Source organism: Bombyx mori, chromosome 8 (assembly GCF_030269925.1).
Source record: "Bombyx mori chromosome 8, ASM3026992v2".
Classification (NCBI taxonomy): domain Eukaryota; kingdom Metazoa; phylum Arthropoda; class Insecta; order Lepidoptera; family Bombycidae; genus Bombyx; species Bombyx mori.
In genome coordinates this window covers 2,077,531-2,096,809 of record NC_085114.1, presented here as the reverse complement: position 1 = coordinate 2,096,809, position 19,279 = coordinate 2,077,531, and the positions used below count along the sequence as shown (strand labels likewise).

Genomic DNA, 19,279 nt, shown 5'->3' with positions numbered 1-19,279 from the left:
GGAAGAAAATTCACGGACTGACCTTCATTAACATAAATATAAGTTGCTTGCATTCTACATTAAAATTAAAATTAAAACTCATAATCTATGACACCAAAATGAAAACAACAAAAGTCGGAGTTTGAAATGTATTTTTTATCAGTAACCCAGTTAATTTAAATTGACCTGTTTCAAGCCACTGAAGCCATGGAAATACCCGATATTTTAGGTATTTGAATGTTTCATGTTATCTAAGACTTTATAAACATACTAATAACAGATAATACAAAATGCGTAAAAAAACGCCTTTCATTTTTTACTGAGCAACAACACTCATGGAAGTCTGATTTTATGAAATATTATCGATGACAGATTATCTTCTAGCAGACTATATAATGCTAGGAGACAGGGTATTTCACAACATTTTGTATTCAACCTTATAGCGAGCAGTCGCGCTTACAAAATGTTTCGTCTTTTTCTTTATTTAAATATTTTAGGCGCTTTTTTAGTGACCGGTTTGCATATCGTGGAACCGGGACCCGAATATCCAGCATCGAAAGGTGCAATTTGGCCAAGACCGCAAATGCAATCGATAGAAATTCCTTACTACAAATTTGATAGTGATGTACTTGAAATTAAGGTATTTTTTTTTCTTTCTTATAATAATTATGAGCTTATTTAAACAATACTGTTTTTGTTTTTGTGAAAATTATTGATTTTTCCAAATGTTTATTTTGTGTGTTTTCATACATTTGGCGGCATAACGAGTTAAGTGCACACGGCTAAGCTTTACATCCTGCCTATAGCTGCCATGAAGTAGGGACATGTTTCGCTTTGAATATTAACACAGTCATGATTGATTACTATGAGACTTGAGTGGTGGCATTGACATTGTGAGATCTATGGACCTCAATGACCACTTAAAATTATATGAGCCGCTACGTAATATACGTAGCTGTTATAACATTTACTTAAAAGTGCTTAATTTTTATTATTTTTTATCAGCTATTTGATAATTTCTCTATTATCTCCAATGTCTATGAGTAGCGCTGACACCTTTTCATCAACTGCACCTTATGCCCGTATGGATTCGTAAACAAAAAGGTCGAAGCATTTTTAGGGTTCCGTAGTCACTTAACTAAAAACCAATTCTGTTTAACTTATTTTAAAGCGGAACGTAATACTACTTTGTGGTAGACATAAGCAGGATAATTATGGCTTCCGTTTTCGACCTTACAGTACAGTACTACTAATTGGTAGTCGCTTCATGCACCACTACCAGACGACTTTTTCGTCAAATCTCTCTGTCAGAGACAATTTGGAACGTCAACACATTCGACAAGTACACAATGATGTAAAGAAATTAACAAATTTTAGGCTAGCACTTCATAATATAAAAGTGGCTAAAAAATATTTAATGCATCGCAGCTGTGTGAGGTGTATAATGGAATAGTGAAAGGTCGTATTGTAGGTCATTCAAGTTCACGAGCTCACGGCTCACCTTTGTGTTTAGTGCGAGTTTTTAAACATCCTCGATAGCGTAAAAGTTAACTCAAATTTGTATGGAGTTGGAACATTTGCCGCTAGGGGTACTGTTCCTACTACATACAAATTTGAGTTAACTTTTACGCTATCGAGAACGTTAAAAAACTCACACTAAGCGCACTGGTGCGAAAAGTCATAGACATGGCAACGTAAGTGCCACTCTAAGACATGAGTCGTCGTGGCCTAAAGGATACGACGTCCGGGGCATTCGTATCTAGCGACGCAACGGTGATCAAATCTCGCAGGCGGGTACCAATTTTTCTTTTAAAATACGTACTCGATTTACTTTCACGGTGAAGGAATAACATCGTGTAATAAAAAGCAAACCAGCAAAATTAAAATTTGCGTAACCACCACCCCGCCTATTTCTGCCGTGAAGCAGTAAAGCGTTTCGGTTCGGTTGTAACTATACTGAGACCTTAGAACTCATATTTCAAGGTGGGTGGCGGCATTTACGTTGTAGATGTCTATGGGTTCCAGTGACGACTTAGCACCAGGTGGGCTGTGAGCTCGTCCACCCTACGAAACAATAATAAAAAATAAAAAGAAGTTATATCTGTCCCACTCTTCAAATCGAACGCTGGCCGGTAATAACTATCCGTAAGACCCCTACGATATGCGGGCTTGATTTTGATTTCACGATGTTATTGATTCATCGTGGACGGTGGAAGTCGTTAAGTACTTTTATCATTAGATGAATTGGTACTTATATGTAGGATTTGAATAATGCCATGATGGTTTGATACGGGTAGATTAGCCCACTGAGTTTCTCACTGAGATCTTTTCAGTGGGTCGCAATTCCGATCCGGTGGTAGATTCAGCGAAGCATCACCTTTGCTAGGATCAGTGTTAGTAAACTCGTCAGGCCTACGCGTTCGCTGAACTAGCATAGCCCCTCAAGGTTACTAGGATATGCAATAAAACCCGTGCGTTTTATCCTTTAAGCTAAGACGACTTCAAACGGCTTCCGATTAGTTTGAAAACGATAACACATTAAGTACTATTAATAAATTGGATAGTAGTATGAATACGTTGATTAGAATTGACCCAAAAAAAATCTTGTGAGCCATAAAATGTATGACTTGGCCGGTACTTTGACTTTATCGTCGGAAAAGGACCATTTAGATAGTCCATATTTATTTTAGATATTGACAATGCACTTGTAAGTGTTAAGGAAAGCTCCAAATATATTTATCGCTATATTTATCGTAATCCAAATAAAGTGCTTCTTCAACACTATGTTTAATGACCTAAATATTTAAAGTTTTTTCAAAATAAAGTGTTTTTCGCTGTCAACTATTCCAACACCGGACGCTACAAACTCATAGTGATTATGAGTTAGCTTTTTTTTTGTATTTTAAGCTGCGCGAATGGGTTAGTGACGTCATCGAATACCTTAGTATTACGTAGTGTACTTTATGTTAATAGCAAACAGTGGCCAATACACCTGTAGTTCTTTGTATTTGTTTTTAAAGTAGTGTTTGTGTAGGGGCGGGGTCTACTGAAATTGCAACTTTCTATCGTTAACGCTTAAAGGAACGTACACAAATGTATGGGGTTTGACCAGTGTGCTTAGTGCGAGTTTTTTAACGTTCTCGATAGCGTAAAAGTTAAACCAATTTTGTATGCAATTGGAACAGCGCCCCTAGCCCACTTCGACAAAGCGGCACGACACGAGAACCCTCTCATCGTGGCCGCCGGTAACTACATTCCCGATCCTGCGGAAAGAATGGAAAGCAGTCGACGTCGCCCCAAACACGTCATTTCGGATCCTCCCGATCCACTAACGGTGCTTTTAGGTACCTCAAGCACCGGTCACCGTTCTCGTCGAACCCGTCGCTTGCGACGAAGGGCTCGACGAGTAAATTAACTCTCAGACACAGCCCACTGAGTTTCTCGCCGGATCTTCTCAGTGGGTCGCAGAAATAGGGAGTTGTGATATCTACTCTTGGGGGCTCGCAAGACGCAGTATTGCGTTTGAAGATGAGAACAAACCGTAAACCAATTTCATAAAAGTACATCGAATGCAAATAAAAACAATGTGTTGAGAAATGTCGTGAATTTAACAGAAAAAAAACCTTTAATCTTCGCATTTCAGTTTCCGAAACTTCAGGCCTATTAGATACATCATCAACTAATCGGCTTCGCTTATAACTCCAGTGCCGCATCGACGTCACCATATGACTTATTAAAATTAATTGGATTCCTTTCCAGGTAATCGAACATGATTGTCCTATTCTGTCGAATGCCGTCCAACGGAGTCTGGCGGTATTGAGAGATATGCTCCGAATCGCGAGTCCGTATGTAAACCGCAATGCGCCACAACAGGTCTTAGATGATGATACATACGACGGACCACTGAAGAGTCTAAGCATTTACTTGACATCACCCTGTGAAGAATATCCGCATTTCGGCATGATCGAGAGCTGTGAGTGTTGAATTTTGTAAAAACTGAAATTGTGTTTTTTTTTCTCATTAACAATGCTTGTAAATTTGTGATTTATTTGAAACCATAGCGGCGCGTACGCTGTGACATTGAAAATAGCTCATTCCTATGAAATTAGTTCAACAGCCATATTCGAATGATATTATAATAAGACTTCTTTATTGTCATCGAAGTGTGGAATGGTAAACAGCTATCGCCCTCTCCTGGCCCCCACCTGTCCTGGTGAAACTGGAAAAGCCTTCGGGCCATAAGTTCCTTAATAAAAAAAAGTGTTATAAAACACGAAATAGATATTATAAAACCTCTGGCTTCAAAAGTTTTGTAGGTTTTTTTTGTCAGGAGGAAATCACCGGACTCCCACCCTCCACTGGAGATGGCGGGCGGAGTATGTCGGAGTCGAACCGACTAAAACCTCCTGTCGCTCAACAACCCACGTCCGAACCTCGCATGAGACAGAACTTATGAAAAGGCAAAGGGTTCCCCCCTTGAAGTGAAGCGTTTAGTGCGGAGCACATCTCTCCCGTCGCCCTCCCCCTCGGGACGCCGGACTGGCGGTCGTCGTTGCCACGACCACCAGCCCTATCAGTCGGCAGGCTGCCCAAAGCCCGCCTAGATGACGCCGGTTAGAGTGAGTTATTCTACGGAATATCCCGTTGCACGAATGTCAGCTCGCCACTGATAATCAGCGGTGAGCGCCTCCGCCTCCAGGACCCAAGGCGGTGTCCCAGTCAGTACACACGCCGCCTCGAAGGAAATGGTGCGATAGCCACGGATGACCCTGACCGCGATGGTGCGTCGCGGCCGTTGCAGCAGCAGCTTTATAGCCTAAATGATAACACAACCGCTGTTTGTTACTAGTATCGAAGGATGCGACTTTACCGGTGTTAAAAACCCTGACAGGTATATTCTATTTGTCTAAAATCTAAGTGCCTGATACGTGATAACAAACTACAATAAATAACACCATGTAAACAAAATGATAATCCACACAAAATATTTTGCGTAATTTCTGGTGATGTGGCTTGTTCTATGACTTCGACGGTTCTATGGGCTTCATTATTCATGTTTCCACACCCACAACCCACTGAAATTCTCGCTCTGGATCTTCGTAAGGGGTCGCGATTTCGATCCGATTTCGATCACTGCTCCTACTAGAGCTAGTGTTAACAAATTCTCTGAGGTGAGACCGTGAGCTCACCTACCCGTCCGCGCGAAGCTGGAGTAACTCCTTAGGTTACCAGCGAATAGGCAAGGAAATAAAAAATCCTGTAATACCAGGTAGGTGATGAGCTCGTCCATACAGTTAAATAAATAATAGTTTAAAAAAACTAACAAAATATGCTTTTATAGAAAATCCAACTAAGAAATAGAAAATAAATGTTAATAAATTTTAATTAAAAAAGGTGTAAAAAAAATTTGATTTTATTGTAAAAAAAGCGTGGGGTGCATGGTATAAGTAGTTATAAATATTTTATGAACAGATATGAGTAGAAGGATTATTTTGATTATATCCTAAAAAGAACCCCACGCTTTTCAATAAAATCATTTTTCTAACACCATTTTTAATTCAAATCGCGGAAGTGGCATTGGATTGGTCACACTTTGAGAAAGCCCGATACCCACTTATCAAAGAGAGCACTGACCTGGAAAGTGTCTGGCAAAAGGAAGAGAGGCCGCCCCAGAACAACTTAGCGTCGCTCGGTGGAGCAGGAGCTAGGGTTCTTGGGCATGACGTGGGAGGAGCTAGAACAGACTGCCCAAGACCGATATAAATGGAAAAATTTGATTCGAGCCCTACACCCCAGCAGAGGGTAATAGGAAAGAATGATGATGATGATTTTTAATTCAAATTTATTAAAATTTATTTTTTATTTTTTAGTTGGATTTTCTATAAAAGCGCATTTTGTTAGTTTTTTTAAACTATGTATTACTTATTTTTAATTTTTTAGTTGAATTTCAATTTTTTCAATTTTCTTTCTTAATTTTTTTTTTAAATATTGAATTGTCATCGGTCCTTAATAAGTATACCAAATTCCGAGTTAATCCGACGTTTTGAAGGAGATCAAAATCATGTTCAAAGATTCCGTTACAAACATACATACATCTGAAGCTAATAAAAGCGTAGTAAAAAATAAAAAACCCATCGTGATATCTTTCTATACCTACTTTGATGATACGACGGAGAAATAACATCTGAAAGCGCGTTATATAAATAATATTTTCCTAGTAACAAGGTTATCCTCTAAGATTATCAAAACCGCAACCCCCCTTGCCTGAGGCGATATGACATTCACGTCGCCGAGGTCATAAAGCCAACTGATAAAATATTTTGTATTATTTCATCTTTATCATCTCAGTATGACTCAAATATGTTTTTTGTTTGTTTTAAAAACACTTGAGATTCAAATCGATTCGCGGTTGAGACTGATAAAATGGGCAAGTTCCGACATCCAGAATGCGCATAGCAACTGTTTACAACATTCAAGACATTTACGTTGTGGTTGATTGATTCTTTACATGAATACAACTTACAACTTACAACACTGAAAAAAAAACCGTCGAAACTGTTCGCCTCGTTGGTCGAGACTGTAAGCTCGTACAGCCATGTGATTTGAAGGGTCCGCCATTATATTCCCTGTCCCATTCAGACTTCGAACTCATGTCATAATTCCGCTCACCGCTTAAGATGTAGAATGACTCTGTTCAACTCCTCCTCCTTGCTTCGATAACTTTCAATGCTGAGGGTCGTGGCCTCATGAGGCTTTCTTCGGAAAATCCACATGGCGGAGTCTCTTGTCCTACCACGGCAGTGATTTGGAAGAGATTTAGTTCTTCGAGGCCGCTGAAGCCTTATTTGGATAATACACACATTTGTTTTGACGTTTTCAGACAATCTGACGATCGCCGCTGACAGCACACTCAGAAGTTCATCGATATGGGGAATACTGAGAGGCTTGGAAAGTTGGACGCACCTGTTTCATCTCTCAGATAATCGTGATGTAAGATGTTATAGAAATTTACATGAAACACATGTTACATTGTTAACATTAACTACTAAACACCTACACATCTTTGAGTTTCGGGCTGAATCTGTATTCTTCATTGATTCAGAGAAAAACCAGCACACTTTTGACTTTATTATCTTGATTACTTAGACTAAAGTAGAGCTGGAAATGTCTGTAACGCGAACCTATCTCACGAAGATTTTGATCTACTGCTTTTTATATTGAACAATATCCATAGTTTCGAACATATCATCGTTTTCGTAGTCATTTCAAATCTTTCCGATCCACTATCGTTGCTTTTAGCCATTCCAAGCACTGGTCACCGTTCTCGTCGGATCCGTCGAAAGCTACGAATGGTTTGTCGATAAATTTTACCCACAGACAGAATCCACTGAGTTTCTCACCGGTCGCGATTCCGATCCAGTGATAGGTAGATTAAGCAAATTACTGCTCTCGCTAGGCCTACTGTTAGAAAATTCGCCAAGCTGAGCCTCGTAAGCTCGCCAACACGTTCGGTAGCTTAATTAAAGTAGCCCCTCAAAGCTAACAGAATAGGTAAGGGAAAAAAAAGGTTTTCGTATAACGCTTTTCGTATGAAGTATTTTTAATTGAATATCGCGCTAAATGATGTCAAAGTAATTTGTCGACTTCTACGCTTCGTTCTACGCAGTGGCGACGAACAACGTCTGCTGAACTTGAAGTTTTATCTTGGGCTGTAATTTTTATTAGTATTTACCCTTTTAGAGAATTGAATTCCCTGAAATGGGACTTTTCACTTAATGATTTTTCTGTCAGAATCTATAAAAGAGGCCACCAATATTAGGGCTTACGTTTATAGTTAATTTGTAGTTCAATAAATTTTCTTGTCAAATTGGGGTTAAATACAAACGAAATACGATTTCTTTAATTGCTTAGACGGATGGACGAGCTCACAGCCCACCTGGTGCTATGTGGATACCGGAGCCCATAGACGTCTAGAACTTAAATGCCGCCACCCGTCTTGAGACATGAGTTGTAAGGTCCAACTTGTGGTAGGTGGTACCTACCCCGGAACGGGAGAGGGAGAGCTATTCTTCCCTCTCGGCGCCGTGCCGAGCCGGGGGCCGGAGGAGGGCGTTTGTCCAGCTCCGGCCCCTATGAGGAGGCAGTCTCCTCCCGGTGATGGTCACGGGGTGACCTAAGGGGATTGAGCCTGCGCCGCACGCTACCGTCACTCTAGCGCGCTGGCACCAGGAGGACGGGACGACGCGTCGGAGGCTGCGGCCTGCGACCCGGTCGGCGGTGTATCGCGTTCCGACCCGGCAGGCTGGTTTTGGCCCAGCGGGGTATCCCGGAACACCAGCGGCATCGCCCGGGTGGCCTGGTAGGACCGCCGTACCGTGGAGACCGATGTCGTTGGTCGTCAACTATCGCCTCGACGACCCATCGGTCGGGCGTCTTCGGGGTGGCGCCGCGTGTCTGGTTGTAGTGTTGACCGCGGGAGCACCCCTACTCTGACCGGGTTTTCACCCCGGACGGGATCCGACGTCGGGTGTAAGAGTATTCCCGTTTTAATATTTATGAGCTCTGGTAACTATTTAACAAAACAAGGGCTGAGAGCTCGTTAGCCCGTTTTCGCAATTTAAATAGCATTCGTGGTATAGTCTATGATCCCATAGCCGTTCAATACTAAATAAAACGTAAATTCAACTGCCAATCTTACGATAATACAAAAAAGTTAAAAGAAGAAATGTAAGCCTAAACTGGAAGAGACTAATTTTACAAATTTCTTTTCAGCAATTGCACATTAACAAAGGTGAAGTTCACGACTTTCCCCGTTACCCTCACAGAGGACTGCTCGTTGACACATCACGTCATTACATCTCAATGTCTAATATCCTACTCATTTTGGACGCTATGGCCATGAACAAGATGAACGTATTTCACTGGCACATTGTTGACGACCAGAGTTTCCCATATCAGAGCGAAAGGTTTCCCGATTTGAGGTATATCTTTGCACACTACTTATATTTATAGATTATAGATGTAATAATTTATCTGTAACTGATAATAATAATAAAAACTGAACTTTACATCGTTTGGTCCAGTAACATGATAAAAATTTGAAGCATTGACTTTCTTTAAAATGTTGACGGTACATGACAGCGTCCCACATTTTGGCGGGAAATTGGAAACTTCATAACCTTAAAAATAATTTCTCATGTAAATCAATGCATTAATAGTTATGTCACTATCCCCCACAATCTCGATATTACAGATTTATAAGTCAATTTCCTTGGTTTAATGTAATTTTGACAAAAAGGATTTTAAATTTATAAAAAGAAGGAATTTTGAATTTCTTTAAAATGTTGACGGTACCTACATGACAGCGTCCCACATTTTGGCGGGAAATTTGGACACTTCTGAACCTTAGTCGTTATCCCACGATCTCGAAATATCAGATTTATAATTAAATTTCCTTGGTTTAATTTAATTTCGATAAAAAATAACAAACATTTATAGGAAAAAGGAATTTTATATTTATCGGGTCACGCTTTTGTTTATAGTCGTCTGGGAGCCTATCACGAGACCTTGATTTACACCAAGAAAGACATTCAGACGGTTATCGACTACGCAAGGAACAGGGGGATCAGAGTTATTCCTGAATTCGATGTACCCGGTAAATTTACTTAACTATTATTTTTTTTGTTTTAGTTTATTTTTGCTCTCGTTACGTTGAATTTAAGATTTCCGCCATTATTAAACAACCGTCGCTAACACCATCATAGGTACAGGCACGTAACAGTCAAGACAAAGAACGTGGCGATTGTACCAGTACTCAAATACTCTCTTCCTTTTCTCCACCTTATCCCAGTAGGAGGGGTCCGGCACAGCTAATTTTTCTCTTCCATTCTCTTCTATCAGCCGTAATCTCAACACTCACTCCTCTCTCTCTCTCATATCGTCATTCACACACTCCATCCATGTCTTCTTCGGTCGACCACTTCCCCCTCTACTCAAATACTACAAGCAATTTTTTAATGACTTCCACAATGAAAGAATATCATCTCGTAAAAACCCGCAAATATTATAATTTGCATAAATTACTATACAATCAAGTCTCCAGATCGGTAGCGGCAACCATGTCAATGACAAAAAACCCTTCTAACAATATCGCAGTTAAATTTGTGGAGATGTAAGGAGGGCCGTCTTGTATAGGGGACAAGTTGAAAAAGTGTAAATAGCACTGGACTTGTAACTAGCAAGGTTATGTTGGAAGGCCCATTTCGATAAAGCGGCACGACACGAGAACCCTCTCATCGTGGCCGCCGGTAACTACATTGCCGATCCTGCGGAACAAATGGTGAACAGTCGACGTCGCCCAAAACACGTCATCTCGGATCTGTAACGCGGCGAACTTATCTCACCAAGATTGTTTTTTTTTTATTGCTTAGATGGCTGGACTTTCTCACAGCCCACCTGGTGTTAAGTGGTTACTGGAGCCCATAGACATCCACAACGTAAATGCGCCACCCACCTTAAGGTATAAGTTCTAAGATCTCGAGTGTAGTTACAATGGCTGCCCCGCCCTCCAAACCGAAACGCATTACTACTTCACGGCAGAAATAGGCAGGGTGGTGCTACCCACCGGCGCGGACTCACAAGAAGTCCTACCACCAGTAATCACGTAAATTATAATTTTGCGGGTTTCATTTTAATTACACGATATTATTCCTTCACCGTGGAAATCAATCGGAACATATGTTGAGTACGTATTTCATTAGAAAAATTGGTACCCGCCTGAGATTCGAACACCGGTGCATCGCTCAACACGAATCAAATCAAATCAAATCAAAAAAATGTTATTCAACATAAATGAAAGCACATACTTGTTGAACGTGAAAAAGAACTACCGCCAATTCACAAAAACTAGCCTCCGTCCTGAGAAGAACTGGCAAGAAACTCAGCGGGCATGTCTTTTTTATTTTATTTTAAATTATACAGTTTTTTTTAAATATTAGATTTTTTTTAATATTCATTTTTACATGGAGTATTATAACGTAACAATTATTGCAATATTGAAATGCCCGGAGCGAGCAACTCATTCGCACTCTGTGCAATCTTCTAGATAATCATTGACTTTATAGTAAGCTTTATTGCACAGACGTTCTTTAATAGTTTTCTTAAGCCTATGTATATGTAGGTTCTGAACACCTTGTGTGATTTTGTTGTACAGACGCACAGACAAACACCCGAATGAATTTAGTATCTTATGTAACCTACTCATCGGCACATGAAGCTTGTGTTTGTTTCTAGTATTTATATTGTGTAAGTCCGACTTTTTAGGAAACTCCTCAATATGTTTACGAACATACATCAAATTTTCAAAAATGTACTGGGATGGCATAGTGAGAACTTTAATTTCTTTAAATTTTTCCCTCAGGGATTCCCTTGAGTGCATGTTATAAATAGCACATATAGCTCTTTTCTGCAGAATAAATATCATTTCTACATCGGCCGCATTGCCCCATAGCAAAATGCCATAGGACATGACACTGTGGAAATAACTAAAATAAACTAAACGCGCCGTATCCGCGTTTGTTAACATTCTAATTTTTTTTACTGCGTATGCTGCAGAGCTCAGCTTACTCGCTAATTTATGAACATGAGGTCCCCACTGCAGTTTGGAGTCCACTGTTATACTAAGAAATACAGTTCACTCAACAAGCTCCACTGGTTCCTCAGAAACAATTACATTACTATCTACTTGTCGCACATTAAAAAATGATTTAATACATTTTAAAGTAAATTTAATACATTTAGTTTTCTTACTATTCAATAATAGATTATTGATACGGAACCAATGAACCATACACGAAATCGCATCATTCACTTCGTCATAGACTTGCGATTGTCGTTTAATTTTAAATAATAAAGATGTATCAGCTGCGAATAATACGCCCATGCACCGGACGTCTTATCCGTTAGGCCACGACGACCACGATTTTGATCTACTGCTTTTTATATTGAACAATATCCATAGTTTCGAACATTTCATACTTTTCGTAGTAATTTTGGAACATTCCGATCCACTAACCGTATTTTTACGTACCCCAAGCACCGGTCATCGTTCTCATCGAACCCGTCGCTTGCGACGAAAGGCTCGGCGAGTAAATTAACCCACAGACACAGCCCACTGAGTTTCTCGCCGGATCTTTTCAGTGGGTCGCGTTTCCGATCCGGTGGTAGATTCTGCGAAGCATGACTTGCTAGGGTTCGTGTTAGCAACATCGTCAAGTTTGAGCCCCGTGAGCTCACTTACTAGCCCGGTGACGCTGACATGGTCTCTCCAGAACATCAGCTTAGGTAGTAAAAAAAAAAGTTGGAAGACTAACCGAAATAGCGCTTGGGTAGGAAGTGCAAATGATTTAAATATATCAGTTTTAAACCGAGTGAAATGTGCTGGGTTGAAAAAATTCATATTTTTCTTATGTTGTGTGGTTAAAATTATAGACTACAATCTCAACTATTTATTTTTAATAAAATTGACGTAGGAAGTGTTTCTTTCTATCCTAATTTATTATAGTATCCTATTCTAATAGTTTATGACGTTGCTTTTAAAATATTTCCACTTATTACTATAACGCCACCTTAGATGCCTTTCAGCGGACATTTTTAATACACTGAGCATTTCTACCCTCTCTAGTAAAATATTACTATTACGATTTGGGGTCTCGGATAAAACAAAGTAAAACAGGCTTCGCCCAAAGACATGTTTTTGTAAGTGATTTTATAACCTGGTAACTAAGACCTTTAAGTCATGTCTTATTTTAATTTATATTCTGATTTTTATGAAAAATGATAATATGGAGTGAAATGAAATGAAAATGATTAATTTGTGACATTAATCAACTGGGGTGAAATTAAATGAAATGAGATGATATGGGATGAAATATAATCTTAGTAAAATGGTGGTCATTTACTAAGATTTTTTCTGTGGACTTTTTGGAGGATCCCGAGAAGTTGCGTCCAGCGGCTTTGTTTCATTTTCCCACATTTGTGCACTTTCACAGATATTAAACAGTTAATAAACCACCGTTATTATACATTTAAACCTGAAGAAACACTAAATAGACAAAACAAATCACACAACTTCACTCCTCGCGTTCCCGCCAAAAAGTCCTCAAAGACATGTTTAATTTAAATGTCAGTACCATAGATTATACACTTAATATATTTGAGAGTCAGTACCTACTCAGTACTCACAATCAAAATTTATCAGCCACAGAGTATGGATCCACTTCCACAATTACCGATAATATCGATATATACTATGTTAATTAAAATACCGATAATTTCGATAATAAATACGGATAATCCCTCTACCAGACTATTATATTTCAAACTGTTATTTCAGCTCGGTCGTTTTGGGTGAAGCTCTGGATTTGAAATTCCACGTTGCAGCACGAGCTTAAATTAAACGCGAAGATTCCATAATGTAGTCGATTCTTCATAAGAGTTCCCCACTCGAAATATTGGGTCTCATTTAACTTTTCCTACAGCAAGTCTGTAAGAGACCTGTATAAACATTCAGTCAATCGGAAGATCTTTAACCCACTGAGTTTCTCACCTGATCTTCTCAGTGAGTCGCAATTCCGATCCCATCATAGATTCTGCGAAGCACTGCTCTTGCTGGACCTGGTGTTAGCAAATTCTCTCAGGTTGAGCCCGTGAACTGATTTGTCCATTCGCACGAAACTGGAATTACCTCTTAGGCTAAGGCTACCCGCGAATAGGCAGGGAAAAATATCATTACATGCTGCGCGGTCTTTTGTATACGCTATATTTAATCAATACAAACCGTCTATAAGAATCGTTGGTCTAGGTCACACAAGGTCCTGGGGTGTAGCCAAACCCGAACTCCTGACACATTGCTACAACGAATACGCTGTCGACATGGGTCTCGGTCCGATGAACCCAATCAAGGACAGCACATACACCTTCCTGCGGGAACTGTTTCATGAGGTCCAGGCCTTGTTTCCGGATAGATACATTCACATCGGAGGTGATGAAGTCGATCTAGATTGCTGGTAAGTCAAACTTATAACTAAATATTTAAATTAACAATGGCATCTATCCACCTTGTTTTTTTGTAAGTCGTCGTACCTAAAGGATAAGACGTCCGTAGCATTATGCACTGGTGATTGAATCCCAGGCGGGTACCCGATGTTCACGATTGACTTCCACGGTGAAGGAATAACATCGTGTAATAAAAATCAAACCCGCAAAATTATAATTTGCGTAATTACTGGTGGTAGGCCGTCTTATGAGTCCGCGCGGGAAGGTACCATCACCCTGCCTATTTCTGCCGTGAAGCAGTAATGCGTTTCGGTTTGAAGGGTGGGGTAGCCGTTTTAACTATACTAAAATCTTAGAACTGCTATATTAAGGTGGGTAGCGCATTTACGTCGCAGATGTCTATGGTCTCCAGTAACCACTTAACACCAGGTGGGCTGTGAGCTCGTCCACCCATCTAAGCAGTAAAAAAAACCTGACTAGGGTATATTTTTGTTGACAGGGAGTCGAATCCAGAATTCCAGAGATACATACAAGAGCACAACCTGACTTCGGTAGCTGATTTTCACGCTCTATTCATGCGCAACACGATTCCTCTGCTCAGCGAAAACTCGAGACCGATTGTGTGGCAGGTTTGTGTTTGAACTGACAGGAACATAGGCATTGTCGACGCAAAATAATTGTATTCGGTCACCGTCCTCGTCGAACCCGTCGCTTGCGACGAAAGGCTCGACGAGAAAATTAGCCCATAGACACAGCCTACTGAGTTTCTCACCGGATCTTCTCAGTGGGTCGCGTTTCCGATCCGGTAGTAGATTCTGCGAAGCACTGCTCTTGCTAGGGCCAGTGCTAGCAACGCTCTGGTTCGAGCCCCATGAGCTCACCTACACGTTAGGGTGAAGCTGAAATAGCTTCTCAAGACTAACAGCATAGGTAGGAAAAAAAATTGCATGTGTATCTATCTATCTATTATTCACGTAGGCAGTGAAAAATGTCAATATAGTTTCAATGCGAGAATGAGATTGATAAAAGATAACTTATATCACTCTCCTGACCGGATCTATTTCCTACGTGGTCAGGGAAAAGTGTTAGCGTAGTTTCCCTGCGCGAATGAGATGTTTTTTCGGGATAAAAGTTAACCCATGCCACCCTCCTAACATAATACATGCAATTTTTTTAAACCACATTATTCCTTTGCTTCGTATCGAAGTAAAATAAAAACAAAAAAACACTCCTTCCCACTGAGTTTCTCGCCGGATCTTCTCAGTGGGTCGCGTTTCCGATCCGGTGGTAGATAATGCAAGGCACTGCTCTTGCTAGGGCCAGTGTTAACAACACTCCCAGTTTGAGCCCCATAAGCTCACCTACTAGCTCGGTGAATCTAAAATAAACCCCCGAAAATAAATCGACAAACAGATTAGAAAATGATTTTTTTTTCCCTACCTATTCTAGTAACCTCGAGGGGTTATTCTAGAATCGCCGAGCTAGTTGATGATAAACAAGTATTTGCCTATTTATATAAATTTAAACAAAATACACACACAGGACCTACATTACAATGTGGAATTTAAATTTATAGGAAGTTTTCGATGAAGGCGTGCCCCTTCCGAAGGACACTATCGTGCAAGTGTGGAAGGGAAACGAAGTTTACGAAATGTTGAATGTAAGTTTTGTTTATGGAGGGTAGAGGTCAGGACACACCTCTTGTGAGTTCGCGCGGGTAGGTACCACCATCCTGCCTATTTCTGCCGGGAAGCACTAATGCGTTTTGGTTTGAAGGGTAGGGCAGCCGTTGTAGCTATACTTGAGACCTTAGAACTTATATCTCAAGGTGGATGGCGCATTTACGTTGTAGATGTCTATGGGCTCCAGTAGCCACTTAACACCAGGTGGGCTGAGAGCTCGTCCACCCATCTACGAAATAAAAAAAAATAAAAAAAAGGAGAGCCGTCTCTTCTTATGGGAGAAGCTTGAAAAAGCATCCCACTTTTAACACTAAAAAACAGCTTAAAAATCCTCCAGAATGGCGCTAGTTGTTAAACTGATTGAAGTATGCTGAGTAAGGACATTTAATATATTTAATGACTAGAGTAGTTAGTGACTGTGTAATATACAAGACCTCACATGCTTACGTGGTCGAAACTAATTTCGTTAATATAACCTAAAATTATTCCTGTGATAAAACGTGGAGATATCGATTGCATTTTCTTATCAGCTTTAAATAAAACACTTTTTGTGAGTTTGTAGTGCTTACAGTTCTTTTGTCCTTTGTTATTTCTCTATCTTATTCTAATAACTTTCAGCGCCTTTTTTTAAATTTACCCGGTTGCTACTGTAGCGCCACCCTTATATAGCTGATTTTAACGGACACTTTTTACAACAGAGATGGTTCTACTTACCTCATGACATAAATAATTCTGACGGCCGAGACCAGAAAGCAGCTTTTTTTATTTTATTATGATAACTGCATAGATATTGCATTCAAGATGTATTTGGAGCTAAACGCTTTGAACAATATAATCATGCGGCAGCATACCTTCAGACACCAGGTTGAAATTTCAATTAAATTGAAATCTGATAAGATATTCCACGTCAAGAAAAAATACTATATGATTTCCAGTGCTCACTTTTTTAAATAAATATATTTACTAATTCCTATCCTATTTTTTAGATCCTAAGAGCAAGTCACCAGTTAATCTATTCCTCTGGCTGGTACCTTGACCATCTGAAAACTGGAGGCGATTGGACGGAATTTTTCAACAAGGACCCTCGGGATATGGTCAGCGGCCTCAGCAAAGACATCAATGTTGACAACATTGTAGGTGGCGAAGCTTGCATGTGGACAGAAGTTGTTAACGACATGAACATTATGAGCAGGTCTGTTGTTTTCTTCTGTTATTCGTAGTAGTTCTCGGGTAGACGACCTCGCTTGGCAATACGTAGTTACCAGAGCCCATTACTATATGGATACCATCATCACCTTGTAACCGCACTCTTGGTTACACTATGTAACGGCCGTTCTGCCTATCAAACGGAAACACGTATGAACAACGTGGTGCCTACGACCTGCTCATAAGGGCTCACAATAAGCACTGTTATCCGGCTGAGAACAGAATAAGTATTTTTCTACTTGCGGACATTGTTCGACTTGTCTTTCCAAAAAGTTTCCGATGTGCTATGATGTGCTGTGATATTTTAAGCTAAAAACCGCAAATTTCAAACATCCCCTTTTAAAACTGGCATTAGAAAGAGACAGGAACATACAAGTCGTATTACTTGCACCCTGAGCGGACCAATTCGTTTTCGGATAGCCATTCTATTTGGCTGGACTTATTATTTCATTATGACTTTGTTGTCAGTTTGATTAATATTTTATTGTTTATTTCCAGAGTATGGCCACGAGCTAGTGCTGTAGCTGAAAGACTGTGGGGCCACGAATCACAGGCAGCATATCAAGTATACTCTCGCTTAGAGGAGCACACATGCAGAATGAACGCGCGCGGCATACGCGCCCAGCCACCCAGTGGCCCTGGCTTCTGCCTAGGCGCTTAGTGAATTAATTATAAGAAAGAAAAAACATTTCTTCATTATTCAATAAGAGATGTAACTATAATATTAGCACAGGTTTAATTCAGAATTTTTTCAACATACCTAGTACAGATACAGATACTAGTTATTCCAAAAATAGGTGATATTGTTAAGTAGTACATTTTTTTAATTAAGTACATGCTATGAATTATTTACTATGATTGGGCACGTCCTAAATTACAAAGATATTACTGGGCATGTAAATTACTGTTTTACTGAATATTTCCACCATTCCTAAATCCGAAGTGGTAAAAAAATATTTAAAAGCATCATCAAGCAAACTAGAGAGAATACATGTTTAAATGAGTGATCTCTGGGTATATAATCTTCTAATATAAATATAAGATTCTACTGTACGTGTGTATGTCACTGAACTGCTAAACAGCTGGACCGATTTGATTGATTTTTTTTGTATGCGTTTAGGTGACGCCCTGGATGATTTAGATTGACAAATCAGCCTGACAGATGGCGCTGCAGTCGGTATCTAGGCTATTTAACTAGCAAGTAACTAAACGGCTGGATCGACTTGAATGACTTTTTGTGTATGCATTCACAGGACAACATCTGTCAAGTCCGCTGGTATATATATAAACTTAACGTCACATCGGTAGTGTGCGACAGAGACATCGCTCCACAAAACCGAAATTAGTCGATTATTTCTTCCCAAAACTCGAAGTGCAATATTTATCGAAGGGTATTTATAATTAATATTCTATTAAACATATACATCGTATTTTATCCATAAACTATTTATTTTGATGTTGAACGTTTATTAATACCTACTGTGTAACAGAACTTAAAACTTCGTGTAAAATTGAATGTTTGTGCGTTCTGTCCTGATATAGTCCTGATATAGACGATCATCAGTTTTTTGACAGGTTGAGTTCAATTGTGCGTATAGGTTCTAGTTTCACCGAAGTACGTGTCGTACTTCTGCCGTGACCTATCGGTCACGCGAGTGATCACAACAATTTTAGTTTACATACATTTATCTAAAGTCAGACAGGAGCGTGGACGTTAACGAATGCGTATATAACAAATGAACAAACAGATTCATTTTTATTTTTCAGCTACTCCATGACCGTAGCAAACTTTTATTCATGTCTGGTAGTCATAACATTGTTTTTATAATAATTAAGTAGGTACTAATATTATAGCGACCATATATAAGGCTGTCCTATCAAAACCATTCATTATTTTTACGTTTGTCTTTACAAATTAATTTTATAATATTATAAATAGTTTACTTTGATGAAACTAAACATGTTATATTTTAATATGCATATTAATATAGTATTGCGATAATGAAATACACGTTTTTTGTTTTTTTTCTAACTAGGGTTGATTTATTATTATTTTTTCATTGAATTAATCTACTTGAACTTAAAATTATGGATTTCGCGAGACGCAGATCTAATAAAAACTATTTCTACGATTTAATCTTATCATTTTATTATTTCCGATGTTTCGAGAAGAAGACGTAAAAGAAGATTTAATTCTTTAAAAATAATTACAGTTGTTCTAGTTCTAATATTAAACAAGTTATTAATAAACAAATAATCTTACATAATTATACCTTGTTTATCGTCCGTTTAAAAATCAGAAGATGTACAGCACTACAACACTAAGCTCATCCAGCTTCAGCTACAGCTTTGTGGAA

At 39.4% G+C, this 19,279-nt stretch overlaps 1 protein-coding gene across 1 annotated transcript; it reads left to right on the top strand.

Annotated features, from left to right (window-relative positions):
- Nucleotides 1-398: 398 nt before the first annotated feature.
- Nucleotides 399-18,217, top strand: GlcNAcase2 (beta-N-acetylglucosaminidase 2; the record flags this gene model as incomplete). The annotated part of the gene is given in 10 exon segments (NM_001099821.1): nucleotides 399-619; nucleotides 3,739-3,952; nucleotides 6,860-6,969; nucleotides 8,752-8,960; nucleotides 9,522-9,634; nucleotides 13,841-14,045; nucleotides 14,534-14,663; nucleotides 15,611-15,694; nucleotides 16,703-16,908; nucleotides 17,421-18,217. Coding segments are annotated over 10 exon segments (1,611 nt in total). The 5' UTR covers nucleotides 399-442.
- Nucleotides 18,218-19,279: the final 1,062 nt, after the last annotated feature.